Raw genomic sequence first — 25,868 nt, 5'->3', positions numbered from 1 at the left:
CTCAAAAAAATAACACTGCAGCACCCCACGGCTTAAAAAACACAGAACTTATCAACTTTTACCGCAGGTACCTCAGCTAATTCTGTATTTCCTGTAGCTCGTAGTCACCTTTGGTTCCAGCCCTTTGACTCAATATGCAAATAAATCCCAAAAACAACATAACATTCACGCACATGATAAGCGTCTATAAAATTCAACTTTGTTTTGAGTACATTTAAAATCTTTGTGCAGAGTCAATCAATTCAGTTCAACTCCACTGACTTGTTAAAATGTGAGCATGAAGGATTAAGCTCAAAACTCTTCATGCCCCTGGCAGATTTAGATCTAAAGTCCATTAAACCAAGAAGTTTTGTTCTGAAGGGGAAAGAGACGCATATCTCTTAAAAAACTGTCTAGCCGCACACATGGAAGCACTTTTGCCTTGTAACAAGAACGAAGGTCCTGGGTTCCAATCCCAGCCGAGGTTCTTTCAGCATGGAGCTTACATGTTATTGCTGTGTAAGTGTGGGTACTCTGACTTCCTCCCACAGTCCAAAAAACATGACAGTGAGGTTCATTGGTCTCTCCAAATTGCTCTTAGGTGTGTGTGTGTGTGTGTGTGTGTGTGTGTGCGTGTGTGTGTGTGTATGTATGTGTGTGTGTGTGTGTGTTGCCCTGTGATGAACTGCCAACCTGTCAGGGTAAAAAAAAAAGTACCAAAATAATGTACTCAAAGTACAGTTACTCTGACAATGTTGCCGGTGTAAAATATTGCTCAAGCAAAAAGTATCTAAATAAAATTTAACTTTAGTTGCGTTTTTGTGAGCAGAAGAAAGTCCCTGTTGTGCATTTCACAAAAGGGAAAGTGGAGATATCGGTCTTAAACTGCTTTTTAATTAAAAGAGGCATATCACACTTTTAGTGCCTTTCTTTTCATGTTTAAATCATTCAGTTGTGGTCTATATAAAGTGGAACTGCGATGCTTTGGTCTGAATTCCTCGTCATTGATGCTGTCTCTTTAAATCTAAAAGTAACCCTGCAGGTCGTAGAGTCTTCCACTCACTAAACTCTAAAACTTTTTTACTTACCTCTCCATGCATGCGTAGGTTCGATGTTGAGTTTTTAAATGCAGATAACACGATTTCTTGAGGTAGAGTTTACATTGCATTATAAAGCTGTTGACTTTTTTTGTACTTAAACTTAAACTGATGGTCATGGGTTCTCTTCTTTCTCTTGGTTGGCACCTTCAGCTGTAGTTAATGGGTTTTTACTAGCGCCACTAACGTCAAATTGATGCGCCTCCATGTTGGGATCTGATAAGTTTGACCTCAAACCCAGCCGACTGGGGACTGCTGTTGCTTCCGCTGCTTTTTTTTTGTAGGTTTTCACTGATATTTTGATGATTCAGCTTTGATGATGAGCTCCGGATCTTTAAACTTTGAAGGTCTCCTTGCTATCATCCTAATCTTAAATTCACTCCACAGACCATCTCTCAGATTCAAGTCAGGACTCTGGCTGGGCCACAAAAAACGGTAATCTTAGTGTCAGTGAAGAAACAAACAGACATGTCATTAAAGATTACTTTAAAGCTATAAATATGTGAGGATGGTGAGTAATTATTAACTGTAGCTTTAGGAAAAACTGTTGCGTAAAAGAAAAGACAAACGTTTGTTCATCAGTTGCATCTTTTATTCATTCAGTCTCTATTTACACATTACATACTTTAGCTCCGCAGTAAAGCTTTAAAGCCAAAAAAAAAAAAATTGGTTTTGACGCAAAGTCAAACACTCAAAGTTCTTGATAGGTCCACAGGATTAGTTTCCAAATTTTACATGACACAAATTTGTATTAAAACTCTTGGGGTAAGGGTTTTCTCTTCAATAAACACACTTGTATGTCTTTATCTGCCAAAGATTTTATTGATTCTAATTCAGAGTTTATTTTAACTCTCGTTTCAGGCATGTGGCTGTGGACGCTCTTCTTTGAGCTCATCTAAATATTCAAAGCTATATTTTCCTATCCATTCAAAGCCATTGTACAGTGGTTTTGCAAAAGCGTTGGTATTTCTCGGGTTAATTTTCCTGAAGTTGAGTGGTTTTTAAATAGACTTTACTTGGCCAACACATACACTTATAAAGGAAGTCTACTAATGGAAAAAAGCAATCATTTGATTTTTGAATTTCCTGGGTGACCACAGACTAAAGAGCGTTTAGTCTAAAATGTCACCTTTCAGTTATTCTGTTTCCTTTTCTACAACGCTGTGCACCTGCGCCAGTAAAAGTCGTTTTAAAAAAACACCCACTGAAAAGAGTCAAAAAGCAGACACACTGACACATGCATACAGTAGAGACTCACTCGGTGTCTGAAAGTAAGAAGAAATGGCATTTTAGGGCTCACGTGGCTCACATTTGATCTGATTATCTTTCTTTCTGGATTCAAACGGCAGAAAAACACTCAAGCAGCTGATCCAAAGAGCCTCACATGCAAAAGCTGAAAAGCTGTCGTCGTTTATCGACCGTACCGGAGTGAGAATCACAACGTTTCACCTGGTTTAACTAGACTGAATGAAAGTAGAAGGAGTATTTGATAGTATTGTACAGCAGTGATGTAGGGTTTACTCTCCCCTGACAGTGATGATAACCAGCGATGCTATCCTGTATCAGCGTGTTCATTTGGTGATCGAAGGTACCAAAAAGGCAACATAAATTAAAACATGAGGTATGTGTTATAATATCACCTGAAATATGTTGAGGAAGTGGAAACAAGTTTATTTCTAGTGTCATTTGTTTTACAATAGTGCTGACTGCTTCGTATGATTCATAGAGTTTTGCTTCCCTTCTATGTGCAAACGCTTCTTAGGCTCAAAAATAGGTTTAGTTATATACATCAAGCACCTTGGTAACATAGCTTCATTTTTTTTTTCTTCTCTCAGCTATTTCCTATTGAGTCACAATCTTGACTTTTATTTTGGCACTAAGTGAGTAATTTATGTCAGTTTATGACAATTTTCACTTCCGCTGCTGTCTTTACAAATGTTCTGCTCCATCATGCAGCTTTGCTTAAACAACCTACTCACTCTAAGCTATATTAAGCTGCATTATTAACAGCTCAAAGTGTCTGCGATTCTTAGCGTACGGTACAACACCAGCTCCAGGCAAGCTTTAGGAGTATTATCAATGTAATGTATACATACTTTATGGCTCAGTTCAAAGTTATTCGTTTTTCTTCTCCACAGTGATTGCCGCGGCACAATCCTTGTGCTTAGTGCTGCTGTTCACCCCACAAAAGATGGATAAAGACATGTCTGTGGATGCTAGCTGTTGATTTTAATTTTCCTTGCTGCTGAAGCTGCTTAATGTTTTGGACTTTTATCTCTGAGATTAACTTAAAGCACTGCTTTGGAACAATTAGGTGGAGTTCTGAGGATATCTTATTCAAAGTCATTAGATCAGCTGCAGTTTTATAAATCCTAAATCTGGAGAAATGGAGATTAGTTTTCTCTGGCAAGTCAGGAAAACAGATCTGAAACCAACTCAAACATTAAACTGATATTTTGAATTGTTTTAGGTGAGGTTCTTTAGAGGGCTTGTAGGCTAATAATATCTTACTTTTGGTTAAGTGATTTACTTTAGTTGAGTTAAATAATGATGAGTTTTCACCAATGAGATAAGCTAACATCTAGGTGGAGAAAGCAGATTTCTTCCATTTTAAAACAACTCCAACCATAAATTGAATAATTTAAAGTGAGATTCTTAGGAAATATTATCTGTCAGCATCTTTTACTAGTAGCTCTCCAAACAACAAAACTCAAAGATTAGTTTCCATTGATGAGTAAAGCTTTTAGCCTTACTCAGCTTTACTCACCAATCTTTTGAAAAAGAAGATTTATGTTACCTTAGATCAACTCCATGTTTAAAAAGGATAGTTCAGATTATTCAAAGTGGGGTTCTGGGGAGAAATTAAAAGCAGCCAGTAGCCTTCAACCCTCTAAACACCCTAACTTGGAGAAACAGCTGAGCTTTCAACAGTTATCAAGCTAACAGATAATCAGAGCGACCCAAAGTCCAAGGCAGATTTGCTCCATGACTCCACAGACCCTCACCTCCCCCCCTTTTTTAAAAAAAAAGAAATTTGATCCTTGTCTTGAAAATAATTGTATTAGATAAAACAGGGCTTTAATTTTGTTCAAGCAAATTTACTCTCAGGCCCACAAGCCAGCATATTTAAAGAGGAGCTATAATGCAGACTTCCCTTCTGTACTTCCGTTTGGGTTGCTACTGTTTCTAGAAACAATCCAAGCACTAAAAAAAAAAAAACAATTAACAAAATCCAGCCTTTTTTTTGGTAAGGAATAATTAAGAACTGAAAGGAGAGTCAAACTGGGTCCTTTTTAAATATAAACTTAAAGACTTTTTATTGAAAGGTCAGATATGTGAACATTAATAATTTAACTGACCTGATCTTGTATCTGTGATGTTTTAGTGTGTAATTTGTTCTGTTGTGCCTTGTGTACAGTCACTGTGTTTTGTGTAAAATCCTAACTGGGGACAGGAATTGAGAATTAGCCTTAGCTAAAATGTTGTAGTGAGTGACATGATTCATGAAACATACTTGTCCCTATCAAATAAACAAATAAATAAATAAATGTTCTGTTGGTGTCTGGAAAACAAGCCGTTTCAAAAACCTCCCGATTGTTACATCACAATCAGCAGGCACTGCCCCTCACCTAGCAACCCAAGTGGAGCTCCGCCCACTTCTTCAGTAGAAGAGGGGCCCGTTTGAGGGGCTTTTTGTACCAGTATGAGCTGGAAAATGGCTGCTGGAAAAGACAAATGTTTTGTTGTTGGCTGCAATAGAGAACAGAGCCGCGTGGCTTCATTTTTTTTTTTTTTAGACGGCAGTGTCCCAGCCACATTGCCAAAGTGCGAGTTTAAACACAGAGTTAGAGGGGCATGGCCAAATAAAGATTATTTGCATAAAAATGACAGGGCCCTAAAAACAAGAAGCTCAACATAGACAGAACTGAAGAGGTTAAATTATCATAACCTGAGAAGGATTTTGAACAAAAAAATTTAATTAACATGTTTTAAACCCATCCTAACATGTTTAAAAGGAAGCTTTACTCTCTCCTGATATTTAAAAGATCTTCATTATGTTACATGTCTTGCATTCGTAATTTGTTTCAGGGAATATCTTAATTGCACTGAACAGGTCTAAATTGCTTCAGTTTGGAGAAATAAAGATTAGTTCTGATCGGAGAGGTAAAAGCCGGTCAGTCCAGGTCCAAAGCAGATTTTTGACATGTTAAAATACCTCTGAATGTAAAGCAATAGCTTGAATTGCTTAAGGTGAGGATCTGTGGAGCAGTTTTGTGTAGTAAATACCTTAGTGAATAAGTTCTTGCAGAGTTTGAAGAATTGAAAGATTATTTCAAACCAAAGACTCAAGCTAATGGATAATGAGTGTGGATGGTTTAAAAGTAGCTTTCTGCCACTTTAACACAACCTGGAGCTTAAATGAGCCATTTAGATCATTTAAAGTCGTGTTCTGTGGAGGGTTATTTGAACAGTCAATTTCTCATCAACAGTGGGTAACTCTGAACGACCTCAGAAAATCAAAAGACTGGTTCTGAGAGCTGTTAGCATGATTTTCTGGTCAAGATTTATTTTAGTTTCTCTAAATTGAGATTACTCAGTCAGCTTTTGATTGCTAATATCAACTACACAGAACTCCCATTAAAACTGGAAGTAACTGGAAGTAAAAAAAAATTTTTACTTCCAGTAACATTTAGTTTTTCTGACACAAAGCAATTCTTTTTTTGTTTTGTTTACATCGACATAGCTACTCTGCAGCCCATAAGCTAGCTTCTAAAGGTTATCCTCTGGAGAACATCATTATTCAGTCTTTATTGCATTCATGTTTTTTTTTTTAAATGATTCGGTAGGTTGTCAGTGATTATGTTGCTTGTCTGTTGTTTTTAAATGTAGCACTCAGTAGTAAGGCTTGCATAAAGTTCTCTGAAAGCAACATGTGGCTTGCTCCTCTAGAGCCTGACTCCAAGAATATTAACATGCAACTTACAGCGAGGTTGCGAGTTAATTCTTTGCAGCTGTCCAGCTGAAGGGAGCCATTTCTAGCCTGAGAGGTGGGAGGGGAAATGACATGATTCACGGCCTATAAATAATGGGAGTGGACAAACATGTCTTTGACTTCTTTCCGAGTCACTGCACACTAAACAGGCGAGACATGTTTGAAGTTCTGTGTTATGTCCAGCCCAAATTCAAACAATGTTTTGATACTAGATAATAAGAAATAGTAGAATGTTTATCTATGTCTGTGATTTGGCAAAGTTACCTTATGATATTACTTCACAGGGATGTCTGTAAGGCATATAAATTCCGCAACAGGAAATCCTGTTGGATTTTAAACTTTGATTAGAAACTACCTGATGGTTTAATAAAAAAAAAGATAACTTTAACAATTTATTTCTAGCTGGATATTTATGGGGAAAAAGACTGTAAATAGAAGATGAGTAAACCTTGCAGTCTTTGTAGAGACTTTACTGAGGGTAACAGATTACCTTAAATTTGCTCATCTATCTCAATAATGATTTGGAAATGTATTTATTTTTTTATAGTTTTCTGTTGCCTCCCTGCATCACGAGGATTAACAGCAGCTTGTTTTTTCTTACAGATTAGGGTCTTAACTCTCTTGAACTCTGAGATCGATCGCAGGGTCTGCTTGTTCAGTGTTCCCTCAGACTGATATTAACGCTCAACACGTCATCAATTAATTGCATGATCTGTTGAATGAGTATGCTGAAACGTAGACACGCTCTCGCCATGGTTTCGCGTGTATACAGTGTGGTACTGTCGCTGTTCGCAGCAGAGGTAACATGAACGCAGCATCTTCTGACGGCCGAGCGACGAAGTGTCAAGATCTCCCGTTGCTCGACGAAGAGGGCGGGGACGATGAAGACCGGTCGGTATCTCTCTGGTCACTCTCTTCTGACGGTACGGCAGGGCTACTACAGGTATAAGAGACAGAAAGAGAATCACATAAATAGGACAGAGAGTGATTCTTGAGCTTAAAGGTTTCATAACAGAATTGTAACGATATACTGTAAAAACTGAGAGAGCACAAATTCAAATGAATTCAAAGTTTCTTTAGGTAAAAAGAACAAATGTGAAAACAGTCACAGATTTAGCTGATTGACTTCTCTAAAGGACGGGCCAAGAATAAAAAAGCAGAACAATAAGGATTTTTATTTTTTTTATCAGATACGTTCTGCACTCTGAACATACATTACTAAACTCAGGAGGAAGGTACAGAGTTTTTCTCTGTAAACACAGCTGGCACTAACATCCACTCATACCATCATCAGTTCAGCTCATTAATGAGCTTTTAGTACAAAATGAAAAGACAGCCAGGAAACCTGCTTGGTTTTGTGATCTTGTGTGCAAGGGATAAGGAGGAGCATGGACTGCTTTAGTTCACCGTTAACTCAGAGGATACTAAATATGGCACTGTTTAAAATAACCTTCCCCAAATAGGGTTTTTTCTTGAATAAGTGTTTTTTTCCTGTGAAATTTTTCCTGTGAATCCTGTTTTATTTACATATGGGGAGTGGCGGCCAAGTGGTTCGACCACTCTGGGTCGCATAGCCCCAGATTGCTCCCTGGGCACCACACAGTGGCATTTAACCCACCCCTAAGGGGTGGGTTAAATGCAGAGGACAAATTTCATTGCAATTTATCATGCAATGACAACAAAAATGATTATTATTTATTAATTTATGTCTGTGAAGTTATGGATGAGCGCACTATGTGTTGTTGCAGTGAAACCTTTTGACTAAAGCATATTTCTCCCAAGGCAGAAAAAATAAAGATACTTTGATGTGAGCCAGAACAACGGCTCAGAAAACCTCCAAAGTATTATGTCGCTCATTCCTACAAAAACCAGTTAATAAAACTAACACCAGGAACAAGAATAAACAAAATCAATTCATCAATTCACAATGTCTATTAAATTATAAATAACCTGTCCATGGACTACAGGTGGAAATTTGCATTTTTGCTACAACCTGGTACCACGCATTGTTCCTTTACAAATCAGTGAAATGTTGTTCATTGTGCATATAGGCTTTTTATACATGTAGTCGTATATTTCAAGGATTCTTTTAAGTTATTTTAAATGGTTCTGACTACCAGCTGATGAAAATCCAAAATTTCCCCACTGATAAATGGGATTTCTATTCTATTCCAAAACCCCACATTCAGTTTTTTTTTTGGATAATCAGAATATTACATTAGACCAAAGTGATAATTAAGGCTGGAAATTCTTAACTGGAATCACTAAAAAAATATTTAAAACAAAAACCTCACAACTTCTAAGCTTCAGATGAGCTGATACCCGACAATAAGGCTATTTTAAAGGTCTTAAAAGTCTGGCTGTGCTTCGGTGGCGCAGTGGTTAGCGTGCACAACCCATGCACGGAGGCCTTAGTCCTCGACATGGCTGACCCAGGTTTGACACCGACCTGTGGTCCTTTGCCGCATGTCTCTCCCCCTCTCTCGCACCCCCTTTCCTGCCAGCCCACTATATGAAAAACAAGCCACTAGTGCTGTAAAAAGCTAAAAAAAAAAAAAAAAAAAAGTCCAAACCTGCTGCTGTTTGAACATTGATAATTAAATCTCCATCCATCCATGTAAAATCTATCTATACACACAATTAAAGGCAAAACTATGGGACAGTTTTAGCCTTAACTCATCAGAACATTTATATTTACCATAACCCTTCTAAAATATGTCCTCGCCCGCTGTATCGCTGTGTGGGGCAGAAGCTGCACAGACTACAACAGCAAAGCCCTGCAGCGCATAGTGAACAGGAAGGATCCTTGGTGCTCCACTTTTCTCCCTGAAAGACGTTTACAACACCCGCCTCACCAACAAGGCGGTCACTATTGGGAGGGATGCAAGTCACCCCGCTCACAATTTGTTCGATCTCCTGCCCTTTGGGAAGAGGCTCCTGCACCATCAGACTCACAAACAGCTTCATATATCAGGCTGTTAAGATGTTAAAGTCTCTCCGCTCTCAGCTGCATAATACTGTTGACTCTAAACCTTTGAGCCACACAGTGAGTGCCTTGCACTATAATGCCCCTTGCACACTTCATTAAAAACAGAAAACCACTGTTGCTGCTATTACCTGAACACATTTACCACTTGCATACTTAGGTCAAACAGAAATACTTCAGCTGCCATTACTTTACTTTGCCTGACTTTGCATTATTATTTTCTGAATGTCTTCGTACTATTTTTACATTTTTGCTTCCATTTATTTAAGAGGACACTGTGATCTGACTTCCTCATTCTATATATGCACCTTCTTATTTATTTTTTGTTTACTTGAATGTTAGATGTGTCTGGCTTTGACTACCTTACATGGTAGGAAACGTCTTGTCTTCACCGTGGGATGGTGAGGAAGGTAATTTCGATTTATTTGTATGTCTGGTACGTGTGAAGAATTGACAATAAAGCTGACTTTTCAGGTGCAAATGTGCATGAAAAATATACAAAACATATAAAGGGGAAATATTATGTTTAAAAAAATTGACAATTATCCACATTAAAGCTTCTAAAACATTTTTTTTTAGTGTAAGGGAGAACCTGATTAGAGAAAAGAGAACATAAAAGCCAGTTGTGAGTTAGTACCTGTCTCCACTCTGAGTGATGAGTCTCCTGCAGGTCTCCATCTGAACATCCAGGCCTCTCTTCATCGAGCACATCTCCATGTACTCGTGCAGATGCCGGTTCATGTCGCTCTTGGCTGTGGCCAGCTCCAGCTGGAAAACACATTCCAAAGAATTCAAATCCATAAAACCACAGGCAATCAAACTTAGACCTAATTAAAAAGAACAACTGTGTTTCACATTTAGAAGATTAGAAAATACTGTTTCAAACCCAACTTTAATGACTAAATCTAAATCAGAAAAACATTCTAATATTTTACGGAGTCATTTTTTTTGGTCTCCATTTTAAGATTTCACACCACAAGTTATCGCAAGGTCCAAATGTGCATGCAACACATGTATAACACGCATGGAAAGCTGGGTCAGATCTCTGTTTCGATGACATGAGAATGCAAAAGAAAGAAAGAAAGAATAAAAATGAAGGGGAAAAAATGGCAACACACATCAACAGGAATCTTATTTAACACGTTTGAGTTTAAAAAATGTCTGACCTCAATCTGGTCAATTGTCTCTTGGTATTCCTTCTCGCGGGACTTGAACAGACATTCTGTGTCATTAATCACCTTTTCCAGAGAGTCCTCCTCCCACAGACAAACACAGAAGCAGTGACATTTTGAGAACAGGAAAAGAAATGTGTAGAGGCGATAAAATGTCGTAAGCATAAAATGAGCCAAACAATCCGACACTGGGGAGACGACTGTCCAACCATAGCTGCCATGGTTGTTTTATGCTCAGATTTCACTGACTAACACAGCTGTTTGTTTCCAATGGGAAAACAGGCCGTTCAACACTGAAGCAGCTCCTGAATGAAATCAAACACCTACATGCACTGTTTTTGGGAACAACCACACAGCAACAACAAAGGTCTCAGGACTAAAACTGTCCCGGTCTTATGGGGAGACGCCTCATGACCATCAGGGCCTTAAAAACTCTATGGAAATAAAAAAAAAAACAGATGTACACAACATACAAAGTCCCTTTTTTAAGTCCTGATGGTCACAGGGAAAATGTGGCATAAAAAGGATAAAACATGGATTTCCATTTTCTAAACTAAACCGATTGAGCTGCCCGTTGGCTGTCGAGCTTGAAACTTTTGATTAAACGAAGATGGGCTTTACATTTTGCTGAATAAAAATCTTTTGAATATTACAATGTGAATAGATGTATGCCAAAGAAGACAGTGGAGACAGATTTTAAAGAGCGCTAGCAGACCTTCCAGTCAGCAGAAGGATTGGGGACCCTCTCTTGTGCTGCGGTGTAAAAGTGAGCCACCTCTAATCTCTTTGGATTTTTCTTTTCTTCTAGACAGACTTGTGACCTTTTAAAAGGTACAGATATGCATCATATATGGCCTTTCAAAAGATCTTCTTTGCATTTTTGCTGCTTTTCAGTCATTTTCAGTCTTGCACTTGTACTCATTAAAACAAATCATAAAGTGGGTGCTTAGAAAGATTAGGAAAGTGGGCAAATAGAGGACAAATTAGTCCTGTTACAATCATATCTCAGAGTCAGAAAACCTAAAAATTTAAGTTGGAAAAGAAACATAAATAACAATCAGCCTTTGTAATGTTTTTCAAAGCATCCAAGTCATTTTAAAACATAAACTGTACAATGATATAGAGTAGCTTCTAATCCTGCATTGTCTGGATGTTTCTTACATAAATAATTGCAAAAGGATTGTCTTCTTGACACAAAAAATGCCTTTTTAAGGGAGAAAATGCTGAAAGATTATGTAGCCGACACAGAAAAGACTTTTGCTATGCAGAAATCTTTGGTGAGTTTTGTGGAAGTACAGGTGAAGCTAAACGGTCTGCTGGAAACTTGGATTTTAGAGAAGTAACAAGACAAGGTTGACGGAAGAGGAAAGATAAACAGGGAGGCAATACCCAGACCACTGAGCTTGGTGAGCAGAACGTTTATCATATTTGTAGTGTTTTATATACTCCTTTGAGCTGTGTAAAAAAAAAATGTATGAATCAATTCTTATACTAATTCCTAAAAATCGATTCATATGACCAAAGATTGATTTTAAAAAAAAAAGTATTTTCCACTGTGAATTTCTGGCCCACACTCCACTCCGGTAGGTGAAATGTTAATGTCATATTTTTAATAATGCACCAGGTTAGTGTCCAAATAGCAGCCGTAGATATCTCTGTTATCATCCTCTGTTTTCTACCCTGGACTGTTTGGGTATGTCTGTGAAAACTGTCAACATTCAGGGAAAGGGTTTGGTCCTTAAAGTCACCATTAACTACCATTACTTTATCAATTTGCTGTTAAATTTCAATCTAATACATGTATCAATATGTTGCATAACTATACAGTCATGTAATTCAGGTAAAAAAAATGTTTTAATACCAGCAATCCAATTTTAAATCGGATCAAAATGAATAAATTTTAAACCTTGAGAATTGGTATCGAAACGATTCTTGAAATTTTAAGCGATACCCAGTCCTAATAAACTGTTTTCTTTTATGACAAATACTCCACTGCGGCCCACAGAATACACAAAATCAACAGCTCCCTTCTTCGAGAAAAAAAAATAAAAAATAACATTTCCTGCACGTTTAGCCATGGTAATTAGCTGTAGCAGTGAGCTGTAAGATTATCCATGTCTGAACTAAATGAATAACAGAATATTTAACTGCAGATGTCGTCACAGTATTTTACCTTCCTTTCCAAAAACAACAGGCGCAGCAGGAACTTCAACCACATGTTGTCGTGGAAAATTTGACTTTAGATAAACCTGTAGAGCTTACATGACTCGGGAGTGGAATAAGGTGATTGATTATCTTGAGATAAGTGAGGCTTTAATAATAACTGCATTGCCCACATTAGGCATTTGTTACACCTAATAGGGGAAACGGAGCCGTGATGCCCGTCCAGAAAAAAAAATTAATAGAAATTATATAATAGTTTTTGTCTAAGGTTATTCTTTGAATGGTGCCTGCTTCAACTCTTAAATTAATAAATTTTTATTCTGTTACTGTAATTATAACTCCTGCATTTTAAATGGCCAAAATGTTCACATTTTAATGTTTGTAATGTGTGTGTTTTTATATTTCTGTCCACAACAATATGTGCTGCTTTTCACCTACGCTGCCTTTCTTTGTCAAGTCACCTCTGTCAAAGAAATCCTGATCTCATTGGGGGTTTATCTGTTTCAATAAAGGTTGAATAAAAGTAAAAACAAAATAATCACTTCTAAGATCTCCAGTCAAATGTTCTCAGACTACATTTATACTGATTTTCTCCAATTTTTCTTTGTCTAAAAATCATTTAAAGGAGAATTAAGGAGCACAAAAAAAACAACATTGCTCTGAAACTAGCCAGTTACTGAAATGGAAATAAAACAAAGCAGCAAAAGTCCAAAGAAGAACTTTAAAAAGGCCTCCAGAAAGTCTGCAAGCCAATTCAAGTCACACCAAAGACAACTTTAAAATATATCACAAACGCCTCTGGCTCATTTAAAACAATATATGCCCAAGTGAAGGTTGAGTAAAGACTTGTTATTTTGCATGTTAACAATCCTAAACTTGTGGCGCTACCTTCAAGATTAAAGAGCCTTGTCATTACGATTGTGCTTTCAGGTTCCTGAGAATTCAAATAGTCTAAATTTAATTTTATAAATTTGTCGTCAATGCATCATCTATTCAGGTCTTCACGGCAGGATTTAAAAGCAATTCGCGTGGTTACGGCTTACCTCTCCTGGTGGGTGGGTTGGATCCGGAGGCAGAGTGCATCCTGGGAAATCCTCCCAAAGAAGCAGTGTCTCTTCAGTCTCCTCCCAGGCCAGACTATCGCAGTCATCCTCAAACTCACACTCACGTCTGTGGTTACAGCATAAACAAGCGTGTGTTTAGTGATTAATAAAATAGGCCTGAATTACGCCCAGATAATTGTCTTCATGCTTAAAGTGCCGAGCACTCACAGCTGAGTCAGCATCCTCTGCATCTCCTCGTTGATCTGATTGGCTGACGAGCCAAAGTGCTCCTCTTCTTTAGCCACGCCCACGTCGCTTTCAGAGGTGCTGACAGCTTCGTCACACTCGCTCCCGTTAAAGGAAAGCGGGGTTGGTTTACGCCGAATACTCAGTGATGATTGGTTGTTTGGAACCTGCAGCGACATTAACAGGGTTAGTCTCTAGAGATCAGACCAACACAGTCGATGTTCACTAAACAAAAGCAAACGTCTGAGTACCTGATACATCTGGATCACATCTTCGCAGTTCCGCTGCTGCGCGACATCGCACAGACGAGCAGTGATGTCGATTCGCCTGCAGATGTCCATGTCAACTTTCATGGCTTTCTCCTGGATCTTCGTGTCCAAGTCAGACAAATTCTGCAGAGGACAGAAAAATGTGTCCTTTCCAAAAAATAATGGCAATGAAGAGACTGCAGGAGATCCTATCAAAACATTCCTGCTCCTCTACTGGATTATTGTTACAGCATTAGTATAACAACTTGCAAATGTATTTATACATTGGTTTTTTTTTCACATTACAACAAAAATGTTGAACATTTCAATGACAGAACGACACAAAGCGTATAATTGTGAGGTGAGAGTTAAGCGATATGTAGTTTTTAACAGATTTTAGATACAAAAATCAAAGAAGTGTGGTGTGCATTTGTATTTAAAACTCCCTTTTACTCTGTTACTCCTGTAGAAAATCCACCGCAACTAATTGCCTTCACAAGTCATTTAATTAGTAGAGTCCACAGATGATACAATTTAATATCAGTGTGGAAGCAGCTGTTCTGTAAAGGTCTCAGAGATTTGTTAGAGAACATCAGTGAACAAAAAGCCCCAGGAAGATAGAAGACTGGTCAGGGGCAATCAGGTTATAAAATTATACCCACAGCTTTGAAAATCTCATGCTGATGCCTTTTCAATGCATTCATTTTAAATAGAAACATTTTGCAAACTTGCCAAGACATGGCCGTCCACCTCAACTAACAGGCCGAGCAGGGAGAAATTAAATCTGTCAAGAGGCCCGCGGCAACTCTGTAGGAGCTGCAGAGATCCAAAGCTCAGGTGAGACATTGAGTTGAGTTATTGGTTAACTTCACAAATATGAAGGGTAACAATAAGCTATTGGTTGACAAGCCATGTAGGGGATATGGCAAATATGTGGAAGAAGGTGCTCAGATGAGACCTAATATAAACGTTTTTTGAGGAAACAAAAACTGCATTGCACCTTTTTCCCCACGATGAAACACAAGGGCAGCAGCATCATGATGTGGGGATGCTTCGCTTTAGCAGGGACGTGGAAGCTGGTCAGAGCTGATGGAATGATGGATGGGGCTAAATGAGGGGGGCACTCCCAGAAGAACATCTGATAGTCTGGAGAAAAATTGAGTCTCTGGTGGAGGTTTGGCTTCCAGTTGGTCAGAAACACTAAAGATGCAGCCAGAGTACCAATAAGTTGGTTTAGGCCAAAGCATATTCATCTCTTAGAATGGCCTAGTCAAAGTCCAGACCAAAATCTAACTGAGAATCTATGGCAAGACTTGTTTGCAGATTTAAAATGCTTGATACAAGTTTATTTCTAACAATTTTTTTTAATAATTTGTTATTTTTTTAATGCCCCTTCATGTTATTCTACCACTGAAAAAAAATACATTGATATTTGTCAGAATAAGAATAAGTTTGTAAGCTCACAAACACACAAAACCAAGAGGTATAAATACATTTGCAAGGCATTATAGCTGGGAGGCTGAGGCTCAGTAATCAGCCACGGGTTTCATTTCAACGTTAAAGAACCTTAGCAGAGAGTAGTGTTAACTAATAAATACCATGAATAATAAATCCACACGTATTGTTTAGAAAATGCAGATGTGCAGACTGTATAATGAAGAAAAGCTCATTCCTGCTAAAACAAAAGCAACGATCATCTCAGGACTGTATTCGCTCTGCTCACATTGCTCATGAGGCCTTTGAAGAGAACCAGCTCTGCCTTCAGCTGCTGCACTCGGAGAGCCAGCTCGTCCTGACAACCTTCGCTCTCCTGCAGGTCCTGCACACACGACAGTAACCAGAAACAAGGTTTCCGCAAGCACCTGCAGATATGCCCTGCTCTGTAACATGCAAAGCTGAAGACGGCAACAAAAGGCAAGCTGTTCGTCTCTGCAAAGTGAACAGTAACACTGTAGGTGCATTTTCGAGTTGTGGAGAAGTCCTAACCCTAACGCAGCAGCCATGGTCAGACTCTTTTTCTTTCTAGAGTGGTGCTTGTTTTGTTGCTGCTGCTGCTGCTTGCGGTTGATCCAGCTTTGTAGTGATGCCATCTAAACGGGGTCAAGATAAAGATTCCTGGCAACGCACCATGTAAGTTTAAAGAAGCACGAACACACAGGAAACCAAAGACATAATGTGCGTAGAACAAAACACAACTGCAGGAAGCCCAAATAAGGTAAACCGATGCAGAGAGATAAGCGTCTAATTCAGAGGTATGATTTCCTTGGTGAACATTTATTTTGTCAGAACAAATTTTGAATTATTTAAAAGTTAACGATCAGCAGAGATCAATAGCTGCAGTATGCGTCAATAGATATTATAGTTTTGGAGGAAAATGTGCCACAGGCAGGAGAAAGGAAATTATGACTGCAGGCAAAGTGTGACGGTCATAGCTCATCACATTCATCCCGTAGCTTTGGCATAGTATTTACATCTAATAAATCAGTTCAATGAATCAGTTCAATAAATCAGTTTCACCACAGATGACTAAACTGATACAAAACTTTTATCGTGATTTATCGTACATTTCCTGTAACCACAACCACCAACCATCTTTAGCTCGAGCTTTCGTGTGTTAAAATGTTAACGTTTTCGTGCAGGGGGCTTTTCTTTTTGCAAAGCAGGTCGATTCGCACGAGGTAGCACAGCGTTACCTCTTGAAGATCTGCAATCTTCTGCTGCAGGTCCATCCTCATCGTGTATTCCTCCTCCCATCTGAAAGACACGCATGTCAGGGTAAGTAGGGGTTCAGGAGCGTCTTAATCCAGGCAACTATTAAGTGCAGTGAATCATACAGATCTTATGTGGGAAACCAAAATATGCAGTAAATTGACTCTGGTGAGGAAAGATAATGTAAATTGTCACATTCTCAAATATGTCTGGAGGTTGTTAAGCATTTAAGAGCATCCTTTTTTTAACATTACACTACATCCCACAACTCCAGATGTCATACAACAGAACGGCTATTTCCCATATAGCCCTCCTGATGGCCTCTGAATCAGCTGATTAAAAACGCAACCGTCTTGCTTTTTATCTGTAACACATCAACTAAGAAATCTCAACAATGATCCCTCTGATTTGTTATTCACACACGGGATCAAACATTTGGTTTCAGTTCATAGTTGGAACTCATAAACCAATGGAGATTGCACGGGTTTTGTTTATTTCCTGCCTCAGCTGTGAACACCACCATTCAATTGCTGATGGAAGAATCCATGCATGAAAGGAAAACTTCCATGCAAACTTGAGATGGACACTCGTGATCTCCAGTCGGTCAGATGGCACCGCATCAATTCAGCAACAGCTCCTTTTGTACTCTACAATAGCTTTAGTAGCTAGAGATGAAGGGAACCAAAAGCAGGACAGAGAGAAAACCAGACACAAGGCCGACGGTTTAAACTATACCCATTCATTACAAGAAACAAAGCAAACCAAGACGATACAAAGATGTGGTCAACAGAAACAAGAAGGAAACGGAGATCCTGAACAAGCAATTCCGACTGCTCAGCTCCTCCCAGAAAGATAAAGCGCAACCAAATCAGGAAAAGCAGCTATGGCAGCTTACAAACACAATTTTTACTATCATTTATTAGAACTTTAATTTGAGAAAGCAACACAAAGTGTGGTGTTTGCAAGAAGTTAGACTAATGAAAACCTAACACGCGTGTGGCAAGCATCTACATTCAGCCCTTTTATTGTGATGCCCCTAATTAAATTACCGGGCTTCTACTTGCCCTGAGAAGTCTCCAAATTAGCCAATCCGGCTCATCTGCGTGTAATCAATTTAATCTCAGTATGAATCCAGATGTTCGGTGAAGACCTCAAGTGTTTGCTAGAAAACATCAACGGACAAAACAGAATTGTGAAGACCGAAGGGGGAATGTTGTGGAGAAGTTTAAAAGACGTTTAGGTTAGAAAACCATTTCCCAAGCCTTGAACATCTCACAGAGCTCTGCGTGGTCCACCATCTGAAAATTAAAAAGCATGGCAGGCTTGCAATCATACCAAGATCTGATCGCCCACCTAAACCTGCAGGTCAGGGAAGGAGAAGCTGGAAGCCGCTATAAGGCCCATAGTAACTCTGAATGAGGCACAAAGGTCCACAACATCTAGTAGTCATGAAGTGCACAAATCCACAGTTTTAGTGGTATGGCCCTGTTAGCATGTTGCCTAAAGTATTCATGTCCATGTCGAAAACATCTGGAAGGCAGTGCACTGATTGGAGGACACTACGATGGATCTTTTAGCTATGTCTTGTGAAAAACTTGCACATCAACCCTAATACCCAATTGCCATGTTGAAATACAAGCGATGGCAGTGTCAACCAACAAGATGGTTGGTTCGTTTCTTCGGCAGCGACAGAGAAGATGCTTAGAAGACTGATCAAGCTAAATACAGGGAAATCCCAGAAGGAAATCTGTGAGAGGCAGCACAGGACTCTAGACTGGGGTGGATGTTAATAATTAAAACACTCCTTACAATGTGAAGGAAGGGCGAAAATGACTGAGAAGGAAAAATGTTAATGACAGTACTCTATTTTTCCTAAATGTGTTGAAAGATCTGAAATCAATTACTTGGTTTGTAATAACAAAGACAAGGTAAAAGAAAATATGACTTCTGGTGTTCTTTGTTCTTAATTTTCCATCTTCTTTTGATTCATGGCACTATGCTAAAATTGAAATGCTCTTTGCACGCAATGACCAAATTCTTTTGACACTGAAACCTTGTGGAAGCTAAGGGCAATATAATATGATTTCTCCAAAAAAAAAAAAAGCAACGACTAAAGCTTGGCAACCATTCATTTGCTTTCATGCTGCATGAAAAAAAAAAAAAAAAAAAAGAAACAACCTCGACCAACCGGAGAAAAGTGTGAGAACCAAACTGAGGGCTTTGCCGACTTCCTGACTGGCTGCTCACCCGACTGGCTCATAAATCTAAACTTTAATACACTTAAAAGCCACAGCACTGAATCTCTCACTTCGTATGACTTTACACCACATACGCTCATGAAGGGAAAATCCACGCTTTGCATTCTGCAAAAAAATCTCAGGCTGAACAGCAAAATGCTGCAGAACTCATAGCCCCTCAGGGAGTAGTAAATCTGAAAGGATCTGAGTCATGAATTAGGGGCTCTAGTCGTCGTATGGGGGGGCGCTCAATTCGCCAGCGAGGCGCACAAAGTTGAGAACGGCTGAGGCCCCCTCCTTTCAGCTGCTACAGCTTTGCAGTGCATGCTGCATTGCAGATACGGTGTGTGTGTGTGTGTTGGGGGGGGGGGGCTGCGCAATGGAAGAAAATGTGAGCAAAGGAGAGGAAGTGGGATGTTTGCGTCTGGTTTACTCAAGTAAAGGTAAGCAGAGATAAGCTGAGACAAGCTGAGTGCGGTTCCCAGAGAGGAGGGTAATGAGGGGCACTTACAGAGAAAAAACTAAATGTGAAAAATAAGTCACGTAAAAGCACCTGCAGCAGCCCAGCTCCTGCTTAGACAGGAAAAATAGAAAGCACAATCGCTGAGCCCCATTTTGAGGATGTCGCGAGGCAAACAGACGCGTTGGAGTACCAAGCGAGGATCTCATAAGTTGTTGTCTCAGCTGCACGAGTGTTAATTCAGTCTCCTTAGTCTCCCCGGGCAAAGAAAGCAGGACGGTCTGAAGAATGCAGCACTGCTCAGTTCGGGCACAATGCGGGGCCATGCGGTGATGAATGCGCAGGAACATGAGGCCTGGTGAAGGTCACTCAGAGAAGACAATGACTTACTGTGTTCCCGTAGAGAAAATGGGAACTTAAAGCTGTATTCCCTCCAGGAAAAGGAAGATAGGTTCATATTGTGTCACTTTCACTCCAGCTGGAGATGGAGGCATATCGGCTTAAAGGGATAATTTAGGATTTTTGCAGTGAGGTTCTGTCAGAGGGTTATGAGCAGTAAGTGCATAGCTCTCTTCATTCAGTATAGATTTCGATCATCTGGTTTTATGGGCTGAAACTCACGGCTGCTCAGCCCTTTACCGTCTTAAAAGATAAGATACTTTACTGTCCAGTAAATGGACATAAACTGGTCATTTATCTTCAGCATCCAGCAAGAAATTCCCATACATATCGATCCTAAAAGGCACAATGGACACCGCCAAAACAAATAAAACCCCTCTGACTTCATGCATCTATGCTAACGCTATCTAATGAACCTTCAGCCCATTTGCACTGGACTCCTTTTTTTCTTCTTTCGCAGTGAAAAAAATAATGACGAGGACGATGGAGCTATGAAGTGGTGCGCCACCACTGACCTTCCAGTGTGAAACACGTACAGAGAAGCGTTTCCACTTGGAAAGCAATTGTCTTCTGTTCATCCAAAATCTGGTCACATGGGTAACCGGGTCCAAGCGGGAAACCCAGACATCCAAACCGGTTCCAGAGCTTCACTGGTGCTACCGCTTACTTAGCAGCAGCTCTTTTGAGTTTCTATTCTAGTTACTATAGCTCTGGCCTTGAAAAAACCCCAACGCTAACCAATTAACAGCCTGCTGCTGGATGCAGGCTCATGGGGAACAGCAGCCAATCAAAATGTTGTGAGCGGCATGTTTAAGTCTCGCATGTTTAGCGCAGGTTTTGATCAGTCACATTTAAAGTAAAATCAAAATCATTAAAAACGAAAGCGCCTTAGCTACAATAACATGTCTAATTAGCGCCTTAGCTATAATAACGTGTTTAATTAGCGCCTTAGCTATAATGACGTGTCTAATTAGCATGGTCAATGACTTTAAGTGGGTCAATAAGCAGCTTAGAGCTGCTACCTGAGCTGATTACTTTTCTCTGAACCCATAAACACCATTTCTGACCAGGTGGCGTTAATAAATCGGAAGCATTCACAGTGGTATCAGATTAATGTGATGTTATTAGAGCATCTGTTTGCCAGAAGGCTGTAATGAACAATATTGTTAGTGTGGTTAAATTGTCTCCTTGCACCATGACCCTTCACAAAGACCCAAAACTAAACGGTCAAACAGCAGCTGAGCGATACATCTGTATTAACATGGGTCTAACTCGGATGTCAGGGGAAAGTGGTGGAGAAGCAAACCGGTTATTTTACAGAACTGGATCTAGCACCAGCCCCTGGTTAAGAACGGGATCATCTTTGGTGGAAAAGCCCTAACGGTCCCTCTAGGTCAGTGGTCCCCAATCCTGGTCCTCGAGGGCCGGTGTCCTGCAACTTTTATTTGTTACTCTGCTTCAACACACCTGAGTCAAATAATGTGGTCATTAGGAGGACTTTAAATGTTCAGTTCTCAGTGGTTGTTTGACGCGGGAGGACAATTGGTGACGCAGTGGCTCCTATGTTAATTTCCTGTGCAAATCATCATCAACTTACAGATAGCGGCCCCGTGCAAAAGCTAATGGTTCCTTACACAGACTTTGCAGAAAGAAATATGCTTTGATCTCGACCCCTCTCAGACTTAGCCATAAGCGTCGCCTTCAGCCTCTGACACCGACAAATTTAAATAATGTCGCTGCAGACTCATCACCACTTAGGGCCCCCGTGGTTTGAAATGCTTTTCAGGACACGCTGAGGTCAGAGAACGTCTGGAGACGGATATTCCTCGCTAATCTGGATTTCTACAAAACGGAGATGCTATGGGAGTTATCTACTGCAGGTTAGATATTATCTACTCGTAGTCTTTCCACAGAACCCCATATGGCAAATCCTGCGTTATTGCTTTAAAGAGAAAGTCACGTTGAACGCATTGCAGCAGTAAACAGTTGTCCTGAGGGGAACATTGCTGAATGATGTCACCTCACAGCTGTGGCCTAAATCTGGCCCTTATGACCATCACAACGATGACGACGTTAAAGCAACAGACACGCTAAGTTCTGTCCAACAATTAAACCAAAGGAATTGTATTGTGAATCAAACCCAATAAGCGCCAGCTGCATTTTAGGAAATGAGTGACACCCCCTGGCCTTCCTGCTGTCTTCACAGCCCTTCAAAATTTAAATATAGCTCCTCACACATGCTTTTCTTCCTGTGAGCGCGTAGCAGCTGCACCTGCTGCTGTGCTCGATGCACGAGGTGAATGCAGGCTAAGCAGGAGACACGTTTTGTGCAGACGCCGCAGATCAGCTGTCTCCTGCTGAGGAAGGGCCGATCCGCAGCTGCTTAAACAGCCCCGATCGCTTTTAGTCAAAGCCGAGCATGAGGAGAAAATAAAAAATCTGCAGTGAGAGGAGTTGCTGATAAAAACAGTGAAATAAACGGGTTTCATTCTGTTTACCTGCGCTTGTACTCGTCTCTCTCCCTCTTCACCTTGGCCAGGACGTTGTACAGGGCTCTGATCTCCGGGGTTATGGTGTCGATCTGGACCCCGACTCCATCCGGGTGCATCCAGGACACCCCGGGGCTGGGGAGGCGCTCCGCCCCGGGGCCAAACTTACGGGTGTGGTTGTAAGACCAGATGGTCCCTGGGAGGAAGCGTGGAGGAGGGATGGTGGAGCCGTTTTGGGTTGCTTTGTTCAGCCCCGGGGATTCCACACAGGGGGAGGACTGGCTGATGGTGATCGTCGGATTGCAGCTGGCGTTCTCGGTGCCTGCTGGTGGGAAAGTTGTGAGTGATGGTGGGAAGAGGCTTGTGGGCCTCCTAGCCGAGTTGTTGGTGTTGTGGAAGGGAAGCGACCCCGGCCTGAGCGGGATGGTCCCCACAAACCCAGTCTGCACCCCTGCTTCCTGGGTGTGCATCTTGTTCTCGCAGCATCCACCCTGGCAGCCCTTGTTGGCATCCAGCGCCTGCTGCAGTTGCTTCTCCAGTATCTTATTCCTGCGCTCCAACTCATGCACTTTGGCCAGAAAGCATCGGAACCTCAGGTTGAGGGTCTTGAGTACGCTGATGTTGGAGCCCAGGTCGTTCCTGAGGGCCATGGCTGCAGGGGGGTGCGGCTGCTGCTGCTGCTGTTGCTGCTGCTGCTGCTGTTGCTGCGGCGGCACTGCGCGGTGCAGGTAGGGGCTGCTGTGGGTGTGGTGGAGGTAAGGGGAGCTCTGCGTTTGTCCCGGCTGATCGGGCCCCGGGGCGGCCTGAACAGCCAGCAGAAGGGACGCCGGGTCCGGTGCGCCAAACGCGGCTTCGGGAAGGAGGACGGAGGGGGAGTCCGGGTGTCCCGGGGCCTGGCTCTGCTGGGGGAGCTGCTGGTGATGCGTGCTGGCCCCCAACAAAGGATTCATGCTATGGTATTTAAAACTGAAGCGCTGCAGATCTGGCATGAACTCTGGCGGACAAATGTCTTGCTACAGCAGAATGTTTGTTTTTTTTCTTCCCCCAGGATAAAACTACGCCGTACAGCGGAGGGTAGCCTGCAGAAACAGCGCAAAGCACAACTCTTTAACCTGATTATGTAAGCGCTTATAAATAAAAGCCTGATCCTTACAGCCCGGAGGTCTTAACGTCGGCTGTTGCTGCTGCTGCTGCTGCTGGATCCCTGATCCCTGACGATCCACAACAAAGGCAAAAAATGGAGCCGGAACCAGAAGAGGTGGACACCAAAGAGATGTTATGCAAAACAAAATAAAAAAAACCATAAATTAAATGAATGGGGAAACGACGCAGAGGAGGAATGAACACCAAACAAATCCAGCTTCTCCTCGTTAATGGAGCTCAGATTGGAAGATGCGACCGCAGGGCAGGCTGGAGCAAGCGCTGCGGGATTGGAGGATCCTCCTACCGTAAACACACTAATAGAGGAGCGCACAAATCCCCAATGCTCAGCGCGGTTCAGTATTTCTACCATTTGCTCAATGTTTTTGACGCGTTACAAGAACAAACGTCAATGTATTTTTGTTTTAATTTGTTTAAAGCCTTATTAAAAATAAAACATTCTGTGTTTGCATTCACAGAATTTGTTAATCTGAATCCCATAAACAAAATCCGGTGCAACTACTTGCTTTCAGATTATGAATAAAGTTGTTTCAGTGAAAACTGCAAGAGACTTATTTGGTGAGCACAATGCATCATGAGGACAAAGGACAGGGATTAAACAGATGATCCCAGGCTTTAAACATCTCACAGAGCGCTGCTCTATCCATCGGAAACAGTTTGGGACAATTGCAAACCTTGCAAGAAATGGTTGTCCAACGAAATCGACTGGCTGTGCAAGGAGACCATTAAAGCTATAGTTGTTGATCCTGTTCAGAAACACTTTTTGTTATACTAGGTAAAATCGTCCTTCCATCCTGAAAGTAGTTAATACAATATGTATTCACAAAAAGAAGGTTTTAAAGTAATTCTCTGTGGGAGATGCAGGCCTGTAAAAACTCAATGTATGCCGTTCAGTCCGAAGAGCATGGATTGGTCATAGTTTTGTTCCTGCTCTCAAATTCCAGGAGAATGGCCTTATCGGTTACCCCACATGCCAATCATTCTGACGCGCTCATGTAACACCATTGTCCGTGGTCTTTCCTTCCTGGTTTCCGCTTGCCAGCTGCACACGCACATTTCTAGTCTTTATCCAGTCAGCGTAGGGGTTAGCCGTTCATTGTAGCTCCTCTGCTGTCACTGTATACTTTGAAGTAAACCACGTCGGTCAGGTTTATAAGAAGAAGAGGAAGGACTTGGTAGGTATATATGTCAATACACATGTACATAAGTCACCGTGAATGTGCATAACACATCCTCTGCCTTATCTCTGTTTTGTATTTTTATTTTTATTGCAATAACTAATGTGCAATTCTATTCAATACATTGTGCAATAATCCTAAAGAAGTGACTTCTGCTGCTATTACACCTGAATATATGTGAATGCACATGTATATAAGTCACCGTGAATGTACATAAGACATCTTCTGCCTTATTTCTATTTAGTATTTTTTTTTTTTTTTTTTATCTACTTCTTTTTGATCCACTGTATAAACGGGGACACACTGTATATATCTGATTACTGATTACTGAGCTGATGTGACATGTGAATTTCTCCAATGTGAGATCAATAAAGCCTATCTGATCTTATCTTATCTTATTTTATTTTATCTTAAAAAATAAGACCAGAGTGGTTTTGGGATTTTTTTTTTTTTTCACGCAAACCCCCCTGAAGAGCTGAAGAGCCAGGTAAGACGGTCTTGGGCATGCGCAGTTAGCCTATTCAAAAAGGGACTCCCGGAAAAATCGCAGACTCTATCTTTAATCAAACAGGCAGCTAAATGGCGACTCTGGGTGAGCTGCTGAGATCCACAGCTCACGTGGTTGAATCAGCTGTCACAAAAGATATTAGTTATGCACTCTGTGTAGCTGGACTTGAATTTGATTGAATGTGTAACAAAAGGAAAAACAAAATGACAAAAGGAAAAAAAGAATAGAAAAACAACATTAAAGTACAAAGATTATTTACACCTTGAAAGGAATGGATAGAAGTATGACAATTATTTTAAACCACCCCATTTTCCAGCGGCATTCCTCTGATTACTTCTTAGTCCAAGAGATCCATCCATCCATCCATTTTCCGAACCGCTTTATCCCTCATGGGGTCGCGGGGGGTGCTGGTGCCTATCTCCAGCGTTCACTGGGCGAGAGGCCGGGTACACCCTGGACAGGTCGCCAGTCTGTCGCAGTAGTCCAAGAGATATTAGCTCAATTATAACATTCTACTTTCATAATAAATGTTTTCATGCCAGTATTGGCAAGTGCCAGTAGTTTCACTCATAACTATCTATTCATGTAAGAGGGCCAAGAACAAACCCAAAAAAGCTTGTGGAAGCTGGTGTTCTGGTCAGAGGAGGCCAAAATTGGCAGCATCATGCTGTGGGGATAGCCAAAGTTCGCATTTTTAAGTGCTGTCCCAATAGTGTAGATAGTAACGAAGGAGGTAGAAAAAGGAGCCTCTATGCTTCCTATCATAGTTCCTTTAGCATAGGAATCTCATCATGTCCTTT

At 40.8% G+C, this 25,868-nt stretch overlaps 1 protein-coding gene and 1 long non-coding RNA gene across 5 annotated transcripts; one reads left to right on the top strand and one right to left on the bottom strand.

Moving 5' to 3' along the window:
* Positions 1-1,646: 1,646 nt before the first annotated feature.
* On the bottom strand, positions 1,647-23,298 carry iffo1b (intermediate filament family orphan 1b). Of its 4 annotated transcripts, none has more exons than XM_021320364.2 (9): positions 22,231-23,298; positions 16,621-16,681; positions 15,651-15,746; positions 13,931-14,071; positions 13,662-13,846; positions 13,434-13,560; positions 10,222-10,314; positions 9,693-9,823; positions 1,647-7,006 (listed from the first exon to the last, which is right to left on the bottom strand). In XM_021320364.2, exons 1-9 carry the CDS (start codon positions 23,208-23,210, stop codon positions 6,913-6,915), a joined length of 1,908 nt encoding a protein of 635 aa, XP_021176039.2. In that variant the 5' UTR covers positions 23,211-23,298; the 3' UTR covers positions 1,647-6,912. The 4 variants fall into 4 exon arrangements, with proteins under 4 accessions (XP_021176039.2, XP_012725827.2, XP_012725826.2 ...); XM_012870373.3 differs by having other exon boundaries at positions 10,222-10,308; XM_012870372.3 differs by having other exon boundaries at positions 10,222-10,311; positions 22,231-23,210.
* On the top strand, positions 23,085-23,925 carry LOC110369000. Its single transcript, XR_002428606.2, has 2 exons — positions 23,085-23,177; positions 23,270-23,925. It is a non-coding gene; the product is annotated as an uncharacterized LOC110369000 (long non-coding RNA).
* Positions 23,926-25,868: the final 1,943 nt, after the last annotated feature.

This window comes from Fundulus heteroclitus, chromosome 3 (genome assembly GCF_011125445.2).
Source record: "Fundulus heteroclitus isolate FHET01 chromosome 3, MU-UCD_Fhet_4.1, whole genome shotgun sequence".
NCBI lineage: Eukaryota > Metazoa > Chordata > Actinopteri > Cyprinodontiformes > Fundulidae > Fundulus > Fundulus heteroclitus.
Note: the sequence above shows the minus strand (reverse complement) of the source record. Positions and strands in the feature narration are given on the sequence as shown.